The 21,325-nt window shown below is 32.5% G+C and overlaps 1 protein-coding gene across 6 annotated transcripts in view; it reads left to right on the plus strand.

Moving 5' to 3' along the window:
- Positions 1–21,325, plus strand: part of LOC105424297 (uncharacterized) — a 55,268-nt gene that overhangs the window by 21,240 nt on the left and 12,703 nt on the right. For 5 of the 6 annotated variants that reach the window (XM_089072067.1, XM_089072065.1, XM_025217587.2 and 2 more), the window contains 3 exons: positions 7,730–8,138; positions 8,559–9,554; positions 20,391–20,527. In XM_089072067.1, coding sequence (XP_088928193.1) covers positions 7,730–8,138; positions 8,559–9,554; positions 20,391–20,527 — 1,542 coding nt within the window. Of the gene's footprint in view, positions 1–6,968; positions 7,122–7,729; positions 8,139–8,558; positions 9,555–20,390; positions 20,528–21,325 lie in introns of those variants that run through there. The other variant, XM_089072069.1, reaches the window with a different exon arrangement.

Consider the following 21,325-nt stretch of genomic DNA (forward strand, 5'->3'; position numbering starts at 1 on the left):
TGTTTATTCTGATCGCGAATCTACTGATCAATACATTAAGATCTGATATATTTTACATAAATTATATAATTTCTTGTATCAAGAAATTAAATTTAATAATTTAATTTTAATTGTACATTAAATTTTAATTATTTATCTCGAAATTTTTTACATAGCATTTTTATGACTATTAAAAATTAAATTTTTAATTCTTAAAAATCAGAGAAAAAGACATTAAAACTTTCTTCTTTTTATTGTATAAGTTAAACGAAATATATTATTGAAGATATAATTAAAATACTTATACATTTAAAGCATGATTTAATAGCGTTTTGAGAAAAGCATTTCGATCGTCTTGTTTTTTTTTTTGCTTCCGATCAAACTCTAATTTATACCGAAATAAGATTATTAATGATTTATACGATTTAATTTTAATTAAAAGTTATAAGTGCAAAGAAGAAATTTGATAAACTAAAGTATAAAACATTATATATATATATATATATATATATATATATATATATATAATGTTTTATGTTTTATATATATATATATATATATATATATATATATAAAACATTGTATATATTTAATATAATATACTTATACTTTTAATGCTAAATAATAAAAATGATCTCAAAATTAATGTAATAACTAAAATTCAAAGTAATACTAATCTATAATACGTAACGCTAATAATAATAAGAATAATAATAGGAATTTAGCAATTGACATTTCATGATATAAAGTTTTTAAAAAAACTTATAAAATAGTAGATATACTATATAACTTATTTTGGCACGTTTTTATTATTATACATTGCATTTTGATCAAGTATTTATCTTCGTGATATATAAACTAATCAATTAATCTCATTTTGTTTTATGCATGTATTGTTTTATGCAAGACTTAATTATACTTGTTTTATTCAGTTTAGTTGCATACCGCATTTCAGCAGGTGCGTTTAAGCTCATCAGTGCGAACTTGATGCTTCCTGCGTCAGGTAGTTAATAGCTGACACAAATGTATTCAGCAGGTTTATTAACAAGATTATGTGTCTTACTTTTAGCAATGTATTTCGGATTAACGAATTCGTCGAAATTTGATTCTATGCGTATAATTGATACCTGTTTTGATAATTTGCGTATCTTTTTTGTTTTAAAAACATTTATGCGATTATTTCCAGAACAAGTTTATTATTATTTAAAAAATATTTTCTTTATTTTATATTTCCCAAACGCGATATTAAAATCGAATTATTGCTTCAGAAATTAAATCATGATGATTCGTTCAATAATATGTGATCTCGATGTAATTTCTCTCATCTAAGTGAAATACAGGAAATCGATATAAAGAGAAAGAGAGAGGGAAAGAAAGGGGAAAGAAGGAGTGAGTGAGAAAGAAAGTTCAAAGGTTAACTCCGAGTATAGTCAACAGTAAAATATACTTGTTTTTATGTCTTCCTTTTTGTCGTATAGCGCAGTCTTCGAAACTACAGCGAAATTTCCATTGGTATGATGTCGTTTCTTTTGTTTTATTTCTCACAATCATCGTTTTCTTTGTCTGTGCGCAGACTGTGTGATAAAGTCACAGCTCATTGTTTGTCTGGCAGATATTAATTGGGTTAATTCTATCTTCTTCGTATTCGTATGTCATGTCACGAGGTGTAAAAAAATATTGTAAAAAATCAAATTTTGAAACAAACTAATTTGAGAAATATGTATGAAAAGTTCTTTTACGTAATAGAGAGGATAATTTAATTATCCAACAATAATTAATCAAGCGTATATTTTTAATCATATATACAAGAAAAAGATAAAACAAAAAAATAAAAAATGTTTAATTTTAATTATCTTGAGAAGGTGAATTGAATGAATTATTTTTTATTATTGTCATGGCATAGTGAATTGTCAAGCCTACACTTGACATATTAATATTAATTTATTAAAGATTTACGTTTTTAAAAATATTTAATTATATAAAATATTTTTTAAATTTATCAAAATTATAGTTTATTTGTTTAATTTTATTTTATTTATATACTTATGATAGAGAAAACATTATAGAATTTTATATTTATTATAAATATAAATATAATGACAATATGAAGTAATTAACACAGTTACCAAAATACTTTGAATCGTTTCTTCTTTTCTTTCGTACAGCCTGCACGTGCACGTGAGAAACATGCATCGTGGTCGCGTGCCGTCTCATATCATCTTATCGGTCTTATCACGTTTTATCGAGTTGGAGTAGTAGTTTTGTATGGCTCCGCGTTAAGATACCGAGGTGTTGTGATCACAAAACGTGAATGATTTATTACAATTTATTTGTGATTTTATATTAACCAATTCTCAGTTCGACTATATGATCGTATATAAACATCGATCTCTTGTCATTAAAGTTACGATATTAACATTTTTACTTTTTTTTTATACAAAAATTGAATTAAATTGGAACATTTTCTTCCAAAACAATTTAAATTTTAAAACAAAAGTTTCATTAAATTCTTTTACGTCTTTTTTATCTTAATTGCGTTCTATATATATATATATATATATATACATACATACATACTATATATACATAATACAAAATACATAATACAAAATACAAAATTATAATTAAGATAAAAAAGGCGTAAAAGCGCAAAGAATTTAATGAAATTTTTGCTTTAAAATCTTTATCTTATTTTGTTTCTTATTTCTTTTGTATTTCTGTTTCTATTTATTTTGTAACAAATTTATTATAAAAAATTCTTATAAAGAGAATACAAAAAAATGTTAGGAGAAACACAAAAAAAGATATCCTCAAACTTTTAATAAATACTGGTAAATATTTTCTTTTATCAATATTTACCAAAAGTTTCAGGATATCTTTTTTTGTGTTAGGAGAAACACAACTTCTCTTCTAACATTTTTTTGTATTCTCTTTATAAGAATTTTTTATAATAAATTTGTTACAAAAGAAATAAGTTACAAAAGAAACAGAAAATACAAAAGAAATAAGAAACAAAATAAGATAAAGATCGTTGGAATTTATAATGTAAATATAAATCATTCTTTAGAGAGAGATATAAGTAATTCAAGTTGCAGTTGTTTAATATAAATTTAATATAAATTTTACAATCAATTAAATATCATAAATATAAATTAAATAAATTAAATAAATTATTTTTTATTAAAATATTGTTTAATTGTACTTAAAATAGATACTCTACAATGACCAAAAGCTAATAAACGAAATTGTCAAGGATACAAGAAACGTAAGCAGATTAGCTCTATCTTGAGCCGCGGGATGAATGAGTTACGTATGATTATATAGCGATTGCATTATCTTCTATTTCTACTGCCAGCAGTTATCATAAGCGTGCGTAGTACGGCGAGCGGAGTACACACCGCGATTGCGAGCTTTCTATCGCCTTTTAAGAGTCGCATAGTAGCCTAATCTGCAACAGTAGCTACAGTCGTCGGTGCAGTTTTAGCGGCAGACACTGTGACAACATTTACTCCGATGTTGGCCTAGCGAAGTAAACAGTTTTGAATACAATGCTTCTTTCTTCATTCTGCGTAAATAAAATTAAGAAATTAAAAAAAAAAAGAAACAAAAGAAATCATCTTTTAAATAAAATTAAATAATCTTATCACAAGTGATATTATATAAAATGCTTTACACGTCGCATAACATTAGTATATTTTTGATGACTTTTAATTAGCTATTATCATTTAATATGTAAACGTCGCTGCGATGAAACATATGTTTCTATCATTTCTCATACGTGCTATTTTAGAATAAGCGCGATTCTATCATTGTGAATCATATGACATGTTTTACACACGTATATGTCGATTGCAGATTATAAATTACGTATAATATACCGAGAATATTTCGTCTTCGACGATATATTCCCGGTAGGAACACCTGGCCTTCTTCTTATCCGCAGAAATAGACAGAGCGCACCCATATCTTACAGCTCGTCATCCCTATTCAACGATCACCTCACCCTAACTCATTTCACCAATATCCATAATGCACTCTCTGTTCTTTTAATAAATATAATTGTTTTATTTTTTATTTTCGAAAATTTTAACATGGATAGAAATAAGAAAATTAAGCAAATTATGAGATATAAAAATATATAATAAAGTCTTTTTATTTCTATTTCTCTCAAATTATGATTTCGATCGCTTTTTCTTTTCAATTTTAAGAAGAAAGTGTGTGGTGTGTGTGTGTGTGTGTGTGTGTGTGTGTGTGTGTGTGTGTGTGTGTGTGTGTGTGTGTGTGTGTGTGTGTGTACCACATATCTTTATCAATTTTTATTTTAATAAATCATCTATTTAAATCATTTATCGTAATTACTTACAAATTTCTATTACGAGTTTCAATGACAAAGAGAGAAAGAGAGTAAAAAGAGAAAGAAGATGACGGTTCAATAGATAGAGATAAAGGGGTTATTCAATCTCTGAAAATCTCGTCATAAATCGCATCGATATATATATATATATATATATATATATATATATATGGCATCATGTTCGCTCATATTGCGGATAACAGAGACTGTTTTTGTGGGGGTCTGAAAGATAAGAGCACAACCTTTGGCCTCGATGTACAAAACCTCTTCCGCTCGTCCAGTGACTCTAAAAGTCACTTTCGACTACCGTTTGGGAAAATGGTACTATCAATTCTTATGTGTATATATATCTTGAAAGAGATAATAAACGTATATCGACTCTCATGTCATTCATAATTTTAAAGGAACATATATGGATACGTGGATACTTTGCGTATCATTGCAATCGATATTCTGGATAATAAAAACATTGAAAATAAACGCGAAACAAAATGCAAAATTAAATAATATTAGTTAATAAGAATATTAATATAAAGAAATGGAACATCTTTTTCATAATATGAAATATATTAATTATAAAATTTTAGGTAAGACAAGAGTATATTGGTGGAGATAAAGAAAATTTAGTTAATATCAAGTGCTACTAAATCAAAGCTGATCGCATGCATTTCTTTGTCGGTACTGACTATTTTATTGTTGCAGCAATGAAGAAAGGTCCTTCTCTCTCAGCCGTATATATTTGGCGCGTATATTTTCTTCATTAAATGATTAATCGGGGTCGCGGCTCTGCATCTCCTCATTGTAGATAATATGGAGCGACTAATTCCTTTCCATTGATCTTTAAAAATTATTTATTCAAAATTCTGCTTTAAATAACACCTTCACGGTTATTTTATGTTTTGTAATTATTCAATATTTTATTTGGTATTTTTCTCAAATAAAATCAATGCTAATTGATAAAGAAAACATTTATTTGTTATTAATTAATGCGTGAAAAGTACTATTATTTAAATAAAATAAAATTTTGAATTATTTTTTAAAGAAATAATTTGGTTACTTCCTTAGGAAAAAGTTCTTTAAAAAGTTTTTATATATAATTCTACATAATTAGAGGAACAATTTTTAGAAATTTGTTTTTAAAAGGCTACATTAATTAAATAATCATTTATTAATTTTTTTTTTAATATTCAAAGACTATAACATATTAATCTTTTACGATAATATCGGCACCGATAATATCGGTATTAGATCATCCTGTATAAATGCGTACATTTTATTTACATTATTTTACAGAGGTTGGTCAAGGCGAATTGTACTTGGACCTTTCGTGCAAAAATATGTTTTTAAATAGGATGGACTGAACGACAGTGGCAGATAATCCAATAAGCCTGACCTTTCCAATTCGATTAGGTAATGTCAATAAGGTCGGCTCAATGTTAAATGCTCGATATACCGCCTTCAGGGATGATATTGCGGTAGCTTGAATGAAGAATGAAGTCATTAAATCGAATCACACGCATTCCTTGCAGCAAAAGATGTTTTATCATTTGAATTAACATAAATATATAATGTAAAATTTTTTAAAATGTAAAAATTAATATTTAAATTAACTTTTAAACTAGTAACTATTAATATTTCTCATAATAAGAGAAGTATGTCAAGAAAACGTTTTATAATGATACTTTTCAACGCTGCAATTTAAAAATTATTTTTAATTATATTTGGAATGGAATTATATTTGAAATTATATTTGGATGGAATAAACAATAAGTTCAGCTTAATAAAGTTGTAGAAATCTTCATGTTGCATCGGACGCTTGTTGAATAATACGGCAATTTAATTTGGGTAATTTTAAACAAGTTTTTCTCTCTGTCTCTCTCTCTCTCTCTCTCTCTCTCTCTCTCTCTTTCTCTCTCAATATAGAAATAAATATTAGTCACCATCAATTAGATGTGCGATGATATTTGAACTTTGTTGGATGAGTAGAGTCATGAGCTAGGATCAGATCGGTTTTACGAAGCGCACGTGACATTCCTGAAGTTTTCTCTCGTGTGCCGCACGTTCATAAAGCCGATTACTCAGCGGCCGCGTGGACAATCGAGTTACGCATCAAATCGTCACGATCGACCCATATTATTTTGTTCGAGGTCAGACAATGGTCTATTAAAAACGCAAGAGCGTACGTGCAGTATGCCATATTTCATTTCGATTAATCAAGATATACAAAGACTAACCGAACAAGTCCGGCACACATCGTCGAATTTAAATAAATAAATAAATAAATAAAATCAAAGATTAGGATTACTACATATATACTTATTCTAACATGATATATAATCTTCGACAATTAAAATTAATATTTTTATCGTCCCAAGAGAGAGAATAGTTCGCGCGAAACCGTTCTTCTCGTTTTCTTTGCTCTTATTAGCCTCAATTCTCCTTCTCTTTCTATCACTCGTTCGTTCTTACTTTTTCATATATGCACGCAGTGTCCATCCGTGCGTGAGTGCGTGAGTGCGTGAGTGCGTGAGTGCGTGAGTGCGTGAATGCGTGAATGCGTGTGCCACCACTAACGACGCGTAGATAAGAGCACGTGGTTATTTTTGTAACGCACTGGCTAGCAACAGTTTCTTGGTGTCATCACACGGTGTGCCCTACGCCTCTGTCGAATCTCGATCGATTTCAACATTCTTGCGGTTTTTATAGCCTGATTACGCGATTGTGGTTAACTCGGTTGTAAAAGTAGAACAGACTTGCAACCGAAACCAAATACCATCCACTTTAACTGGTCAGTTAAGCGCTTTTTTATTAAGCGCTTTTACATTAATTATATAAATTTATATAATCGATATTATATAAATTTACGCTATACATTGTTGAAATCTTGATTGTCATATAAGTACCACGCATTGAAAAACAAATGAGGATAAAAAAACATTAAGATGATATAAAATGATAATGGTACGGTCTTCATCTTCAATGGTACGATATTTTCAAATATATTTTAATAAGACTGACTCTGAAATTTTCGCGATAATTATATAAATGCGAAATATTAATATTCTATACTTTTAATTGTTTACGTTTATGCATGATACAATTTTATGTATAATTTAAAGAAATGAGAAATGCTGACATAATATTATATAGATCCAAGATAAAAATAAATAATAATGGAAATTATTGACTTTTATTGTCTTTTATAATGTAAATTTAAAGTTAAAAATATTATTAATCTTCCGTTGTTACAGGTTTAGTTGTCCATCTCCATTTACGTGCTATTCAAAATAGTAATAGTAATATAAATCTTTGCACTCAAGTCTTAATTCTTAATTAAGATTTTTATATGTTTATAAGCGGGTGTGATAGTTAGTGTTTCGCTTGACGGTTATATAGTCTTGATCGGATATGTCGGAGCCACGGAATCAACGTCACAGTCTACTAGGGAAGCGATCGTTAAGCAAGAGGAGGGGAAAGCAGTGGCGGTAACGGCGATAAAGAGCGAGGACGTCATCGGGCACGAAGTCGGCCAGCAGCAGGAGCAGGAGCAGCAACACCAGCAACAGCTGGCATTTGTGGCGACCGAAGAGGTCGGAGAGGAAGAGAGCGGTGTGGGCGTGCTGGAGGCGGGACAGCCGGAAATGGAAAATGGCGCCATGGTCGAGTCAACTGGTGCTGAAGCAGTTGCTATTGCGGTCGCCGCCGTCGCCGCCGTCGCTACCGACGATCATACTAATGAGGATCCCAACGCTACTTACACCCTTCATGAGCTTGATTATCATCCGACACATATAATCCACGAGAGGTGAGTAAATCGGAACAAATATCCCGATTAAATATCAAAATAAATATCTTACAAAATGCCAAAATGATATAATTTAATCGCAGAATTTTTTATTCATTATAATTATCATCCCTGTAGAGATAGGATCAAATTATGTTTTTATGGTTTGTGTGGGATTTCATTTTCTTTTATATATATATATATATTTCTAAATCTATTCTCGAATGATATTTATTATTACGAATCCAATGTTATTGAAACTATTTCGAGAATATTTAGAAAAGATTTCTTGAGATTACATATGAGAATGAAATTATATCGTTAACAAATTTATTGATCGAGTCACAATAAAAATAGTTTAAACAGATTAAATTAAATAGATTAATTACTGAACCGCCGCGCATAATAAAAAAATATTTTCTACTTCTCTTTAACCCTTAGCTTTGGGGGCGGCGATATGAGGGAGGAGCAGCAGCAGCAGCAGCAACAGGTTTCACAGCCGCCCCACCAATCGCACCACCAACAGCGGCATGACGCGCACCACCATCATCAACAACAGCAGCCGCAACCGTCGCAGCACCATCACCAACAAACGCAACAGTACGTTCAGCTCGGGGCGAGAGAGGTCCCGGTTCCCGAGGGAGGGGATAACCGGCACCCGGCAGAGGCCTCCATCGCATCGGAGGGACGCCGCGTCGGCAGTCACATGCCTCATTCCACGATGCATCGTTACGGTACTGAGACGCTCTCACCGACCACGACGGATCACCATCATCATCAACAACAACAGCATCATCATCACTTAGCTGAGGTACATCAGCATACCACTTTATCGTCCGCGCACCGTCATCTGGAGGATCCGCAGCAACATCATCAAGAAACTGACGAAGATCGAGGGGTGAGCAGCATCAGCGCAGCCATGAGAGGTGCACGAGGTGATTATTTAGGTGTGCTATTCCCGAATCTCACCTCGTCGAACGCCACATCTAGTAATGGCGGCAGCAATCACCATCATCACACGTCACATCACTTGGAGGATGTATTGTCCGAGGGGTCTTATCTGCAACATTCGATTCGCGCTGGTGGAGTTCCTCCGACCGGGGATGGTTCTCCGTCGATGAGGACCGTTGGTGGCTCCTCGACTTCTAGCCACAGTCCGCACGACGATCAGGGTCTCTCGTCGCCGCATCGTCAGACTCAGGAAGCCGGTTATAGTCCCACTGATCAGGGTAGATTGCAATCTTTCACGCATCTTACGGCTATGCAGCCACCGTCGGTGCAGACCAATCACGGACTGCAGGATGCCGAGCGTGTATCCGATCAGCTGTACATCGACACGATTTATACACACCACGCCGCAGGTACCCCCCATCATCATCAGGATCAACACGATCAAGGCCCCTCCGCGCCGCACTCACCTAGCGGCCCTCTCTCCAGGTTAGTGGCGATCGTTATCGTTATCATTGCGTGACGCGTGAATGTACCAGGTGTCAATTAAATCTAAAACTATCTGGTTAGTGACAAAATGTTTTTCTGACTCCTTCGTCCCTTAACCCTCGGCAAGTTTTAAGAAATGAAGAAGCGAAAGTTTTTTTTATATCGCGAGTAGAAATAAATTGGTGAATAAGCCAGCGTTGAATGCGAAATATTTTCAACGTGTCTCTTTAAGTGGAGCAGAAAAACGTGTATTGGTATTTTAATAGAAGAAAATACTAGAAAATTATTTTCAAAAAGATCGATAACGATACGTGTAATATTTTATCGTTATATGTATGAAATCGTTCATTGACACAGTTCGCGATATTTTTCTACGAAATTTGCGGTTACCTCATCGAAAATTGTTTCTCATTCCAAGTTTATCATTTATTTAGAATTTATTTAATTGCCAAGACATTAGATACAACATAATGTTTACGTCATTTTAGCTCGCGTTAAAAATAAACATGTATGTTTAATAATTTTGCAAAATTATAATATATATTTTAACTTTTATTTATGCAAATAATAGCAAATAATAATTTGCTTTGCGGATGTGAATAATCTCGATGTTTTCATATTTCAGACTTTAAAATCACGATACAGAAAGAGAGAGAGAGAGAGAGAGAGAGAGAGAGAGAGAGAGAGAGAGAGAGAGAGAGAGAGAGAGAGAGAGAGAATTCGTTGCACTAAGAAATAATTCTTAGCACTAATGAATAATTAATTCTTAAGACTAGAACGATTAGCGTTAAACATATATTTAGTTTTACTACATCCGTCAATTTGACGGATATTTAAAAAAACGTTTATTTCTTTAATTATTTTTTAATTTTTTTAATATTTAAATAATTAACAAAAATAGCTTTCGGTTTGGTTTTGACGGACTGACAGCCGCGATTTCCCTGAGTAAAATAACGCGATAGAACGCATTAATAGCGCGTTTCCCGAATTTGAAATGTCATTTTGACTGTGTGTTTGATTGTTCTAATACTCGGTATTCACGATCTAAACATTTTTTTATCTTGAAAAACAAGTTTTATCAGAAGTGCGGTACGATCAAACACTATCCCGCAAGCACATGCACAGATTGTTGCATCCATGAAAATGTATAGTTCTTTACCGTGTGCAAAAATATTTACTCGTGAGCTTTAAGAACTATTCCGCTTCGCGCAGGTCTGTGTACGTAGGCGATACTTAATATACAACCCGAAACAAAGCGCGAACCGTCGGCAAGACTGCCCGACCCTATGCTAACAGCCATATGAAAGCGAAGATTGTCCCCACCTTCACCGTCGTGTTTGTTGACTTATCTCGGCACGAGCCCTTGAATTTAGGTACTCCTAAATAAGGAGATCCTAAAATGGTCATTTTTCAACACGCTTCCACCGTAATCTTCTCAATACAGTTTTCTTTCTTGAGAATTTCTCAACATCACTTTATTTCAGTTTTAACAGTTTCTCTCTCTTCTACATTCGTTGATATAAAACTTTTTGAGCTATATTTTTTGGTACAATATTTTAATTTGCAGCATATATATCTTATATTGTTTACAAGTATTTTTTAAATTGTATCTTAATTTACATTTTAACATTCTTTAAAAAGAACACTATATTTTTTTTATAATAATAATTAATACAAAATAGTTAAAGGATAAAATGTCAATATCTTAAATAACATAGAGTGCCAACGACGGTTGAGTTAAATAATAAATGAGGGATCATTTTATTTGGATTTCACGCAACTTTCACTTTTCTCTTTATGTCCGATATTTGTCGACGATAAGAGTTCGTTCACCAATCGAAATGATCCACAGATCGCATTGTTTGTCACTCTTTGATTCTGGGAAGGGAACGAGACAGATTGCTCGCATCGCATAGTTCACGTCGAAGACGTTATGCGTCATATCCAAAGTTCTACGTTGATTCATTTGATTGGCGCGCGCATTCGTGCACTCGGTAACTGTCGGATTTATCTTTATTACGTGACAATAAATGGTAATGCGTAAAGAAAGAATCGCACCTTTGGCAAACGCGAATCACGGTTCAATAACAATTCGCGGAAAAGGAAAAAGTGTTTTTGAGAAATATATCAGTAATAGTAATGGCGATTAATAATTTTTCTCGACTCGATACAAGACTGCAATTTATTTTATTCGTGATTTTGTCCATAAGCTGATTTTATCTGATGCATCGGATCTGCATTTGATGAAATTTTATTGACCGATCGATGCAACCGACTGATAGATTCTCATTAATTCTTACCTCGTAATTCCACGAAAAAAAGAACAGTCGGATCACTACGCTCACTTCATCACATCGGATGTAATCGAGAAGAAGAAATATAGAACGAGAGACGGCAAGAAAGATGAAGAAAAGAGAGTCGCATGTTCATATTTAAGTCTTTCGTATTTCATAACTCACTCACGCACTGTACACGTGCACGGGCCATGACCTTTCAAATTTGATAGCTAAAGTTCGAGTGCAGATCACGATCCATTTTTCATTATTTCTTTTTCTTGTTTGCTACTTTTTTGACTGATTTGAGAGATTGCGAAAATGCAGAGAAATTTCGTTCGTTCCGTTATGCAATCGTTTGATAATTATATAAATTTATTTTTCAATCTTCAACGTTTTATAAAAATTATTTATTATTAATGATCTCACACACACACACACACACACACACACACACACACACACACACACAAAAGAGTTGGTTTTATTGATATCAAGTAAAATTAATTTTGATTATCGTAATCGTTTTTGTCATTGTCTAATATAATAGCGTTAGTAACAATCTTATTAGTAGATTAAATTAATAATATAATAAATAAATAGATATAAATAATATAATATATAACATATCATTGTAATGATGAAACTATAATTATAATTTCACTTCTCTCTCTCTCTCTCTCTCTCTCTCTTTTCTTTCTTCTTTTTCTTTCTCTTTGAGCTTCCTTCACTTCTCTCACTTACTCTTTTTTTTCATCTTGAGAATTAATTACACAGAATATTCTATGCGTGTGAATTGAATAATTTAAAAATCTATAAACATGTTTATGCATACTTTGAATTTATTGACCTATATAGATTATGTAAACAAAATAATTAGTTTTTGAAATTTATAATTCTTAACAATTAATACAGTTATAAAGCAGCGAAGAAAGAAAACCGAGAATTAATAAATCGCGTTCATCAATTATAATGGTGCAAAGTTTGTGAATCATTAGAGAGAAGTTTACAGTTCATAAATATATCCACACCGCCTTCTACGAATCATACAGAACGAAACCTTTAGTACCAGAAGAAACTCATATCGTTTCACCCTTCTACTCTTCTTTTCTGATATGAATTCTCAGCGTTCTTATTATTATATTAATATAATTCGTATCTATATTTTAATGATTGCGATAAATGTAACATTTTTTATTTTTTTTTTAAATCGTACAATTAAAACTAGAAATTTTAGAGAAAGTTATATATCTTATGCAATGTTATAATTTGTACAATTTTTTTCATTTAAAATTATTACACATACACATCATATGGAAGGTATTACAAGACGCGTGCAATACGCGTGTAATACGCAGCTGTCTCTACACCTAAAGACGATTTTAGCATTTGTTTTCCTTTTACCTCTGTCCACGTGCGGTAGTCTTTCGATGTGAACATGCCGGCGGAAGTGGCACGTGATAGATTCCGCTTTATGGGACATCTCGACAAGCATTAATTTGTCATTCGAGATAATTATTTATATCTGGTTGTAACGTTTATTCTACGATTTTAAATATATATATACATATTACATCTATCTGTGAATTGTCCACATAATTAATATTTCGTTATCTAAATTGGAATAATACGATGGATAGTCCGAATCTTGATATATAAACAGCCAAATCTTTCTATTTAAATTTGTATGTTAATTGGAATCTAAATTAGAGGAAATTAGATGGAAAATTGATTGCACAAAGCACGGGATATTAAAATTTATTAAATATGTAGTAAAGCGCTCTAATTAAAATATATAAAAACTAACTAATATATTTAATTCTTGTTTAAAATAGATATTTCATAACTATTAAGATATTCATAACTATAAAGAGAAAACAAGGGAAAAGAAAGAAGAAAGCTTATAAACAAAAAATGTGACGCCACTGTGTCTACGCTTGTGTACGACGTCGCCACAGTTGTCCCTTGAGACAGGACAAAAAAGAGAATTCGTCACGATGCCTAATCGGTGAGGAACGTCAGTGAGGCGTCTTGAGTGGTCGACAACGAGATGGAGGGGATCTCTTAGTTGGGGAAGTTGAGGTTCCGCTACGAAATGTGATCGCGTTCGTAATACCTCGGTAGAAGGGGAAACATGGAGAAAATAATAAGTGGGGATAATTGTCCGTCACCGCAGAAGGGTCTCTCCGAGTGGGGAAGGAACCGCAGAGGGGGAAATCCTGACCACCTTCGAGGTCCTCCAACTCCGTTTAGCTCGACGTTTCATGCACTCTGTTAGATTATATTGCGCTCAGTTCTTGTCTGTCCGGTGACAGATACGGGACGGTTCTCTGGCTTCTTTCTTTTTTTTCTTCACGGCATCAATTTTTTTCTTTGCCTTTTTTTATTGCTTGATGATAAAGCGAAAGCGAGCGCGAAGGGAAGAAGAGGAAAAAATATCGAAGCGTATTAATCTGTTACACAAACTACGATGCAGTAAGTTTTAATAAAATATTTGATTTATATTAATAGTATATTTCATCATTGATTTGCTTCATATTTAGTATTTCTATATCTTCTTGATATGCTATTTATTTTCATCGTAATATACAGTTAGTTAAATTTTGATAAAAGTCGCATACATTTACGTTACGCAGATCTTAAAGAGAGATAATATTTAGAGATTATATATGGGAACCAATATATATATAAAATTATATGTACTGTACTATATGTATTGTACTATAAAAATGTACTGTAAAAATAAATAATCACACACACACACACACACACACACACACACACACACACACACACACACACACACACACACACACACACACACACACACACACGTGTGCTTAATTTATTAGTATTTCATATCAAGAACTTATCTTTTATTCACTTGATACAATTTATATATTTAATGACGTTTTATTTAATTACGTGAGTAGAGATAAATATTTTAAAATATTAATTTTCAAAATGCGTAAATTTATATATTTCAAAATATTACTTTTTACTATTTTATTATTATTTTTTATTACAAAATCTTCTTTTTTATCACCTTATAACCTATTATTTATTTTGTCTGTTAGTAATCGTAAACATCGATATACCCGCATTTGGTTGACTATTTTGACTACATATTGTTTTTCTCTGCATTCATTCTTTGATCAAATGCACTTTGTTCGAAAACCTGAACAAGTTTATTTGGTTTTATACTGTTAAGTAAAAATAAAATTAAAATAAGTGATGAATGAATAATTGACACGACAACAATCAAATAAATGCAACATGGACAAAATCTTTTATAATTTCAGTTTTAATTGATACTTAATACGCTGATATTTATATACCTAAGATTTTAATATATTATATGATTCTTCTCTTATCAATACTTATATTCACTTTTTTTACATTTATATATAATTATTAATTTAGATATTGTTAATTTTTAACATGGTATTCAAATCACAATTAAATATAAAGATGTTAAAACAGATTGTATTAAAGTAGATCTTTATATTCTGAATGTACATCTTCTATATTTGAAAAGTCATGTTTTTTTTTTTTTTTTTTTTTTTTTTTTAATGTAATTCTCTATTTATAATACGTGCATACGTGCATTGTATCTCTAAATTTACGTAAATTCACTAAATCACTAACGCGATTTAGAATTCCATTCTGTCAACCCTGACCGTATAAAAAGATCAGCGGTGATATCAACCAGTCTCGATGCGACTAAACAAATAAGAAATGGTGCCCTTCTTATCTTTCGTCGTATGAGATATCTACCGTGTTACAGGATTCTTGAAATAGCACAGACTTTTTGCTATGTTAAAATATTTCTTATAAATTGCATTATTATTTTTTAATAGTAAAAGTTGAAAGAAAAATAAGGAAAATAACATTGAATTCGGATATTGAAGCAAATTAATAATTTTATAGTTAAGTTTCAAGGATGCAAATAGATAATACAATTTTATTCTTTAATTGATTTTAAATAAAGAGAGAGAGAGAGAGAGAGAGAGAGAGAGAGAGAGAGAGAGAGAGAGAGAGAGATTTTAAAATTCTTAGACTATGATGTTTACGAATAAGAATTGAGAAATTATAAAAGAAGCTTTTATTTGAGTTTTAGCTATTTAGCTATTTTGAAACATAGTTTCGTCATAAATCATCAACTTCTATATATAGGAATTTCTATATATAGGAATTTCTTATATTAGGAAGAATTTTAGGACTTTCTACCAATCTTTGTTTCAGTGTCCTATACAAATAGATTTTTCATGTATTTAATTCTCTATTTATTATATTTGATCAGTAAACTTATCATACTCATCTTTACGTTTACCCCGCCTTCTTTCGTGAGCCATCGTGAGAAGCGTCTTATCAGCTCAGTGGATTCAGATAGTCCTACGGCAGCAGGGCTATAACCTCGTTGACATTAAACTCGCTATATTGGATTTCGCGAAATTCGCACTCCTCGTCAACCGTGAGGAATCCTCGTCTTTCTCCAGTAGCAAATAGTACGCGTATTATATCTGTCGCTTATCTTTTGTTTATTAAATAAACTTGTCACGAACTACAATTCTGATGAGCTGACCTGAAGTTCCCAAAACTGAGATGACAAGTTAAACAATTTTCATGAAAATTTATATTATCTTTAATACTCGAATAGCAATAAACTTGTGACATCATTAACCGATGTTATTTCACTTCACATTTGTTTTATTTCTTGCGAAAACGAGTGAATTTCTCTCTCTCTCTCTCTCTCTCTCTCTCTCTCTCTTTGACTGATTTCATTGACCTTACGAATTATTTAATTAATCATCACGATTGTTGTACTTGGGAGAGAGTTTGAGATCGAGATTACGGGATGTGGCGGCGGCGGTGGCGGCAGTAATTAAAAGTGCGGGGCGGAGGTTCTTAGAAGAAACTCGAGATCTGCTATTGAGCTTCTCGTGCAGTCGTTACGCACGCATAGAATATGCGTGCACGCATACATTCGCGCATCGAGAATATAAAATCGCTCTCGATTCCTGTTAGGGATTAATGTTACGTCATTGAATGTCGGGCCCTCATTTGTCAAGGGTAAACTATAGATCATAGGAAATGCTCTCCCGATAGGACGAACAAATAGAACTATTTACTACATTTATCTTTTTTAGCATCTAGGATTTTTATCTTATATTACATTAATTGTTTCAAATAATATTAATAATAATAATAATAATATAGCATTATAATATTATATTCAATTGAGATTACATAAATATTTAAAACAATTCTTTTTTACCTGAAATTTTTTATTTGAGATTTTTTTCTAAAATCCAGAATTGTAATTTTATTGATTTAGGTCTTGATCAATATTTATTGAATAGAACGCATTAGTGTATTTTTTCTCGCTATTTTTATAACCTTTTATTTATAGTTTGTCAAAGGAAAGTTCCTTTCATCTAATACACACGTTCGCCACCATCGCTCGTTTACATTGCGAAACGCATTAGCAGGATGGATCGTGCGCATCGTCGCATCGTTGCATCGTTGCATCGTTGCACCGGGTGTGCAATTGCACGCAGCGCGTGCGCCTCTAATACGCGTTTCCTCTCGTATTAATGGTTTACAAAGTACCCGATTGCACCTGGTACACAGCTATTCAGGATGCAATCAGTTTCACGGGGGGGAATGGGCCTGCTCCTGATGCATTCGTACCTGATGCATCGGACGTTCCGTCGCACTTAGCCGATGCACTTAAAACACATCCTCGTGCCCGCTATGCTCGTGTCAGACGTACGACATATCCTAAGACAATCGAAACCGTTAGACGGCTCTCATTCACTGGTATTTACATTGGCTGATGTAAAATGCACACGCGTTCGCGGGCACATCGCGTAACTCCTACCTGCGATCGAAAATGCATACAAGTTTATATTTATATTTTTTCACATAGTTAATTCTTCGATATCAGTCAGTTAGTTCGAAATCTGAAAATTTTAGGAAATGCTCCGAAAAGCATTCATTACAGGAACAATATATGTAGGTGTAACTTGTAAAATTATTTTGTTGTCTTTCTTTCCTCATCTATAATTATTTCTTCTCTTCTTTTGCCTCTTTGAAAATATTTTCATTTCGTCGATACCAGTTGACCGGTTCGTGTCGTCATAACCTACCTTAACGTTATGTAAATATAAATCGTCTAAGCAGATTTCCTGAAGGGTCAGACTACGTCAGGTGTCGAGTTCATCGTTAGCCTGCAAATTTCGTATTCGTCACAACTCTACCAGCGATCGGGAATAATATGCTGGACAAGCATATTTGCACGCGAGTCGCAGTTTTTCGTCTAAACTACTCACGTGATAATAACATATATGCCATGTTATACGGAATATTCATAAGTTCATATGAGTTTTCGGCAAATTTGAACTTGTATTGTAAAAATTAAATTAAGTACGGGTCCTACCGTTAGAAGCATTCTATTCTCCAAATATATTTAAATATGTGCACTTTCCTAAAACTTTCCCTACTTTTTGCGATTTAAATTTATATTGTTAACATTATTAATATCAAATCTACTTATTCTACCACTAATTTCTTGCGTATTACATATTTCCGTATCCTCCCTCTACCTAGAGGTAGAGGTATCCTGTAACGTTTAATGCTGTAATATTCAATGCTTCGCGGATCTTTTATCGTGTTTAACTTTCGACAAAATTGCACGCGCTTATCGACGTTTCCATCTCTCTCTCTCTTTGTCGAGCGGCGGTGAAGTTTGGAGGATACCACGTGAGGAACACCTCGGGAATCGTCGACATCGTCGCGAGAGCGGCCGCAAAGGTGTCTCCGGACACGTACCGGTATGCAGAAACGTGCCCGGACCACCGCGCGACCGTCCAAGGTTGCATCCGTATTGACATCACTGCGAGCGTACAGCGGCGCGGTCGTTTGTTTTACGCCGACCACTTCTTTACCTTGTTTGGGACACGTTAATGCGCGGTGCAGATAAAGTACACGTGCGCGATGCGCGCGTGGCATGTCGAATGCACCAGCGAGGGCAGGACTTTTCGCGCATAATTAAACGCGCATAATTAATAAAAAGACTGCAGAGAAATGTATGAGAAATGTATCTTCCTGAGATTATTTACTTATAAACCGATTAAATTACAATCGATAACGATTTGATATGTAAATATGTTTGATAGATAATCATAGTGTGGATAAAAGCAAATTTAAATTATCGTGTTATAAAATGTGAGTTTTACAAACGTTTTACAAATGAAAAGGATTTCTTGTTAATGTTTAAATGTTTACGTACAATATAATATAATTTATAGTTTATGGTCGAATGATAAATTAGCGTCAGTAGGAATTTTGTACACGTCACCTTCTTGGATTTTCACGCTGTTCACGTGAAATTTCCAATTTCGAAGAAAGAAATTTCTTAGAGATGTCTGGAAGGTCTTCATCAGCATTCTTCGTCGACAAATGTCGCTTCGAAAAACTCATTTAACTGGAGCCACATAATTTGCTCGCTGTGTCATACACTTTGGAAGCTCGTTATGCTATTTCGTTCAGGGTCAGGTAGATTCTACTGCGCTCGAGTGGCTGTCAAGTGAAACCAGGTATAAACAACTCGTGGTAATAGTGATGGTAATGGAGTAGCCATGTCGTTTCAGAGTTTCATATGATGAGGGTCATCCGCAGCAGGGGACGCGAAGGGAGAGCGAAGGGGTGCCTTTCCGTTCTTTGGGCACGTGCCCGCATTTTAGTTGAACCCACGGCTTCCGTTGTCGGTGACAATAACTTTTCGTTGTTTCCGATACGGAACAGTGATCTTTTCCATAATAATGCTTCCGTAATAATTATACGATGATTAAGTATACTCTTCGAAATCATTTGCAGAAACGATAAATATTATTATTCACCTCTTTTTAATAAAATCTCTTTTTTATTTTTGGATTGAAATTAGACAATTTTGATGATTACAAATTCGCAATTAATGTAAATATGTCTTGCTCCACGTAGACAATTTGCAATAAAAATAATAATGATCTTTTAGAGTGTCGATCAAATGAATGATTCGAATGACCGATTTATGTGATAGACGTCGCCTCGTGATCTATAAATCCCATGGGTAGGGGCGTATTTATTCGCGAAACGTAATCTGTGCGCGAAATATGAGGCAAACGAGTCACGCGATTGAGACACGTTGCATTTAATAATTAAACATATATTTAATTTTTTCTCGAATGAAAAAAAATATTTATAACTATAATTTGATTATTTTTACGAATTAATATTTTATCATTAATATCGCAATATAATCACATGTAAAATATATGGAATATGAATATTTCCAAGATTTTATAATAAATCTTTTCAGGTAAAATAACAATACAAATATGTTATATATGCGTCCAATCATGTCACGTTTTTCTTTTTTGCGGGCAGCAATGCCTGTAAACAAATTAAATAAACTTCTTCTTTTACTCTATCGATATTGCCAAAACGACACGTTTCGGATTAAGATAAGAAGACATCGTCATTTCTTCTATATTTTATGCCATAAATTCTGCTGTTACAGTTCATCGTTATATCGACCAATGACTGGTGTGAGTGCGATGGCTACTGCATCTGGAACTGGAGGAACTTATGCTCTTCCCTATATGACGACTAGTCCTACGGAACTAGCATCGCCACCTCAACTTTGGAATGCTCAAGGTATGTATCAACAGGGAAGCTATAAGTATATGAAGCAGGGAACCTTTTGCGGTTGTGCTACAAGATACATCGCTGAATAAATTGTTTTTATTATGATTATATTAGTAATAAAATAAGTGATAAAAAACGATATTCAACTATTTATTACTGTATGAGAAATTTGTCAAACAAATTTGTTTAGCTAAAAAAAGTGATATTTTCAAGCTTCCAGATATCTTATTAGAGATTTTGAATTTTTTTTCTATTTTTTTAATTAATTAATACATTTAACAAGTTTGTTATACAATATACGAAATAACAACCTAAAACTTGTTTGCTAACTAAGATTATATCCAGATGTATTTCGAAACATCTATCCGAAAAATGCCATGTGCTGCGAAATTATTATTAAACAATCGTATAACAATCGTAATACACAGAATTATTTAGGTAATATAATTGCATTAGTATTAATATAAAATAAAATTAATATAAAAATAAAATAAAATGTAAGTTTTGTATAAATTCTTTTATTTTTCTTATAAATATTATTATTTTATTTTTTGTATTTTTCAAATTATACTTGTCGAATGTTATATTATTTTGTAATATAACATTATTCAAAAAAGTCAATGATCACGATTTATTGTATGAGAATTGTGTGAGAACCGTAAAAGATTAATTCAGTAACGCTTATTTAGAAAAATATTTGTCGTATTAAACGCATATTTGATGCTTACAGATTTACATTTAATCCTTGGATGAGTCATCGAGTAATTCTTAGGAATTCTTAGGAATTCTTTTCTTTAAAAACGAATT

Source organism: Pogonomyrmex barbatus, unplaced genomic scaffold (genome assembly GCF_055798465.1).
Source record: "Pogonomyrmex barbatus isolate J1 unplaced genomic scaffold, ASM5579846v1 scaffold13, whole genome shotgun sequence".
NCBI lineage: Eukaryota > Metazoa > Arthropoda > Insecta > Hymenoptera > Formicidae > Pogonomyrmex > Pogonomyrmex barbatus.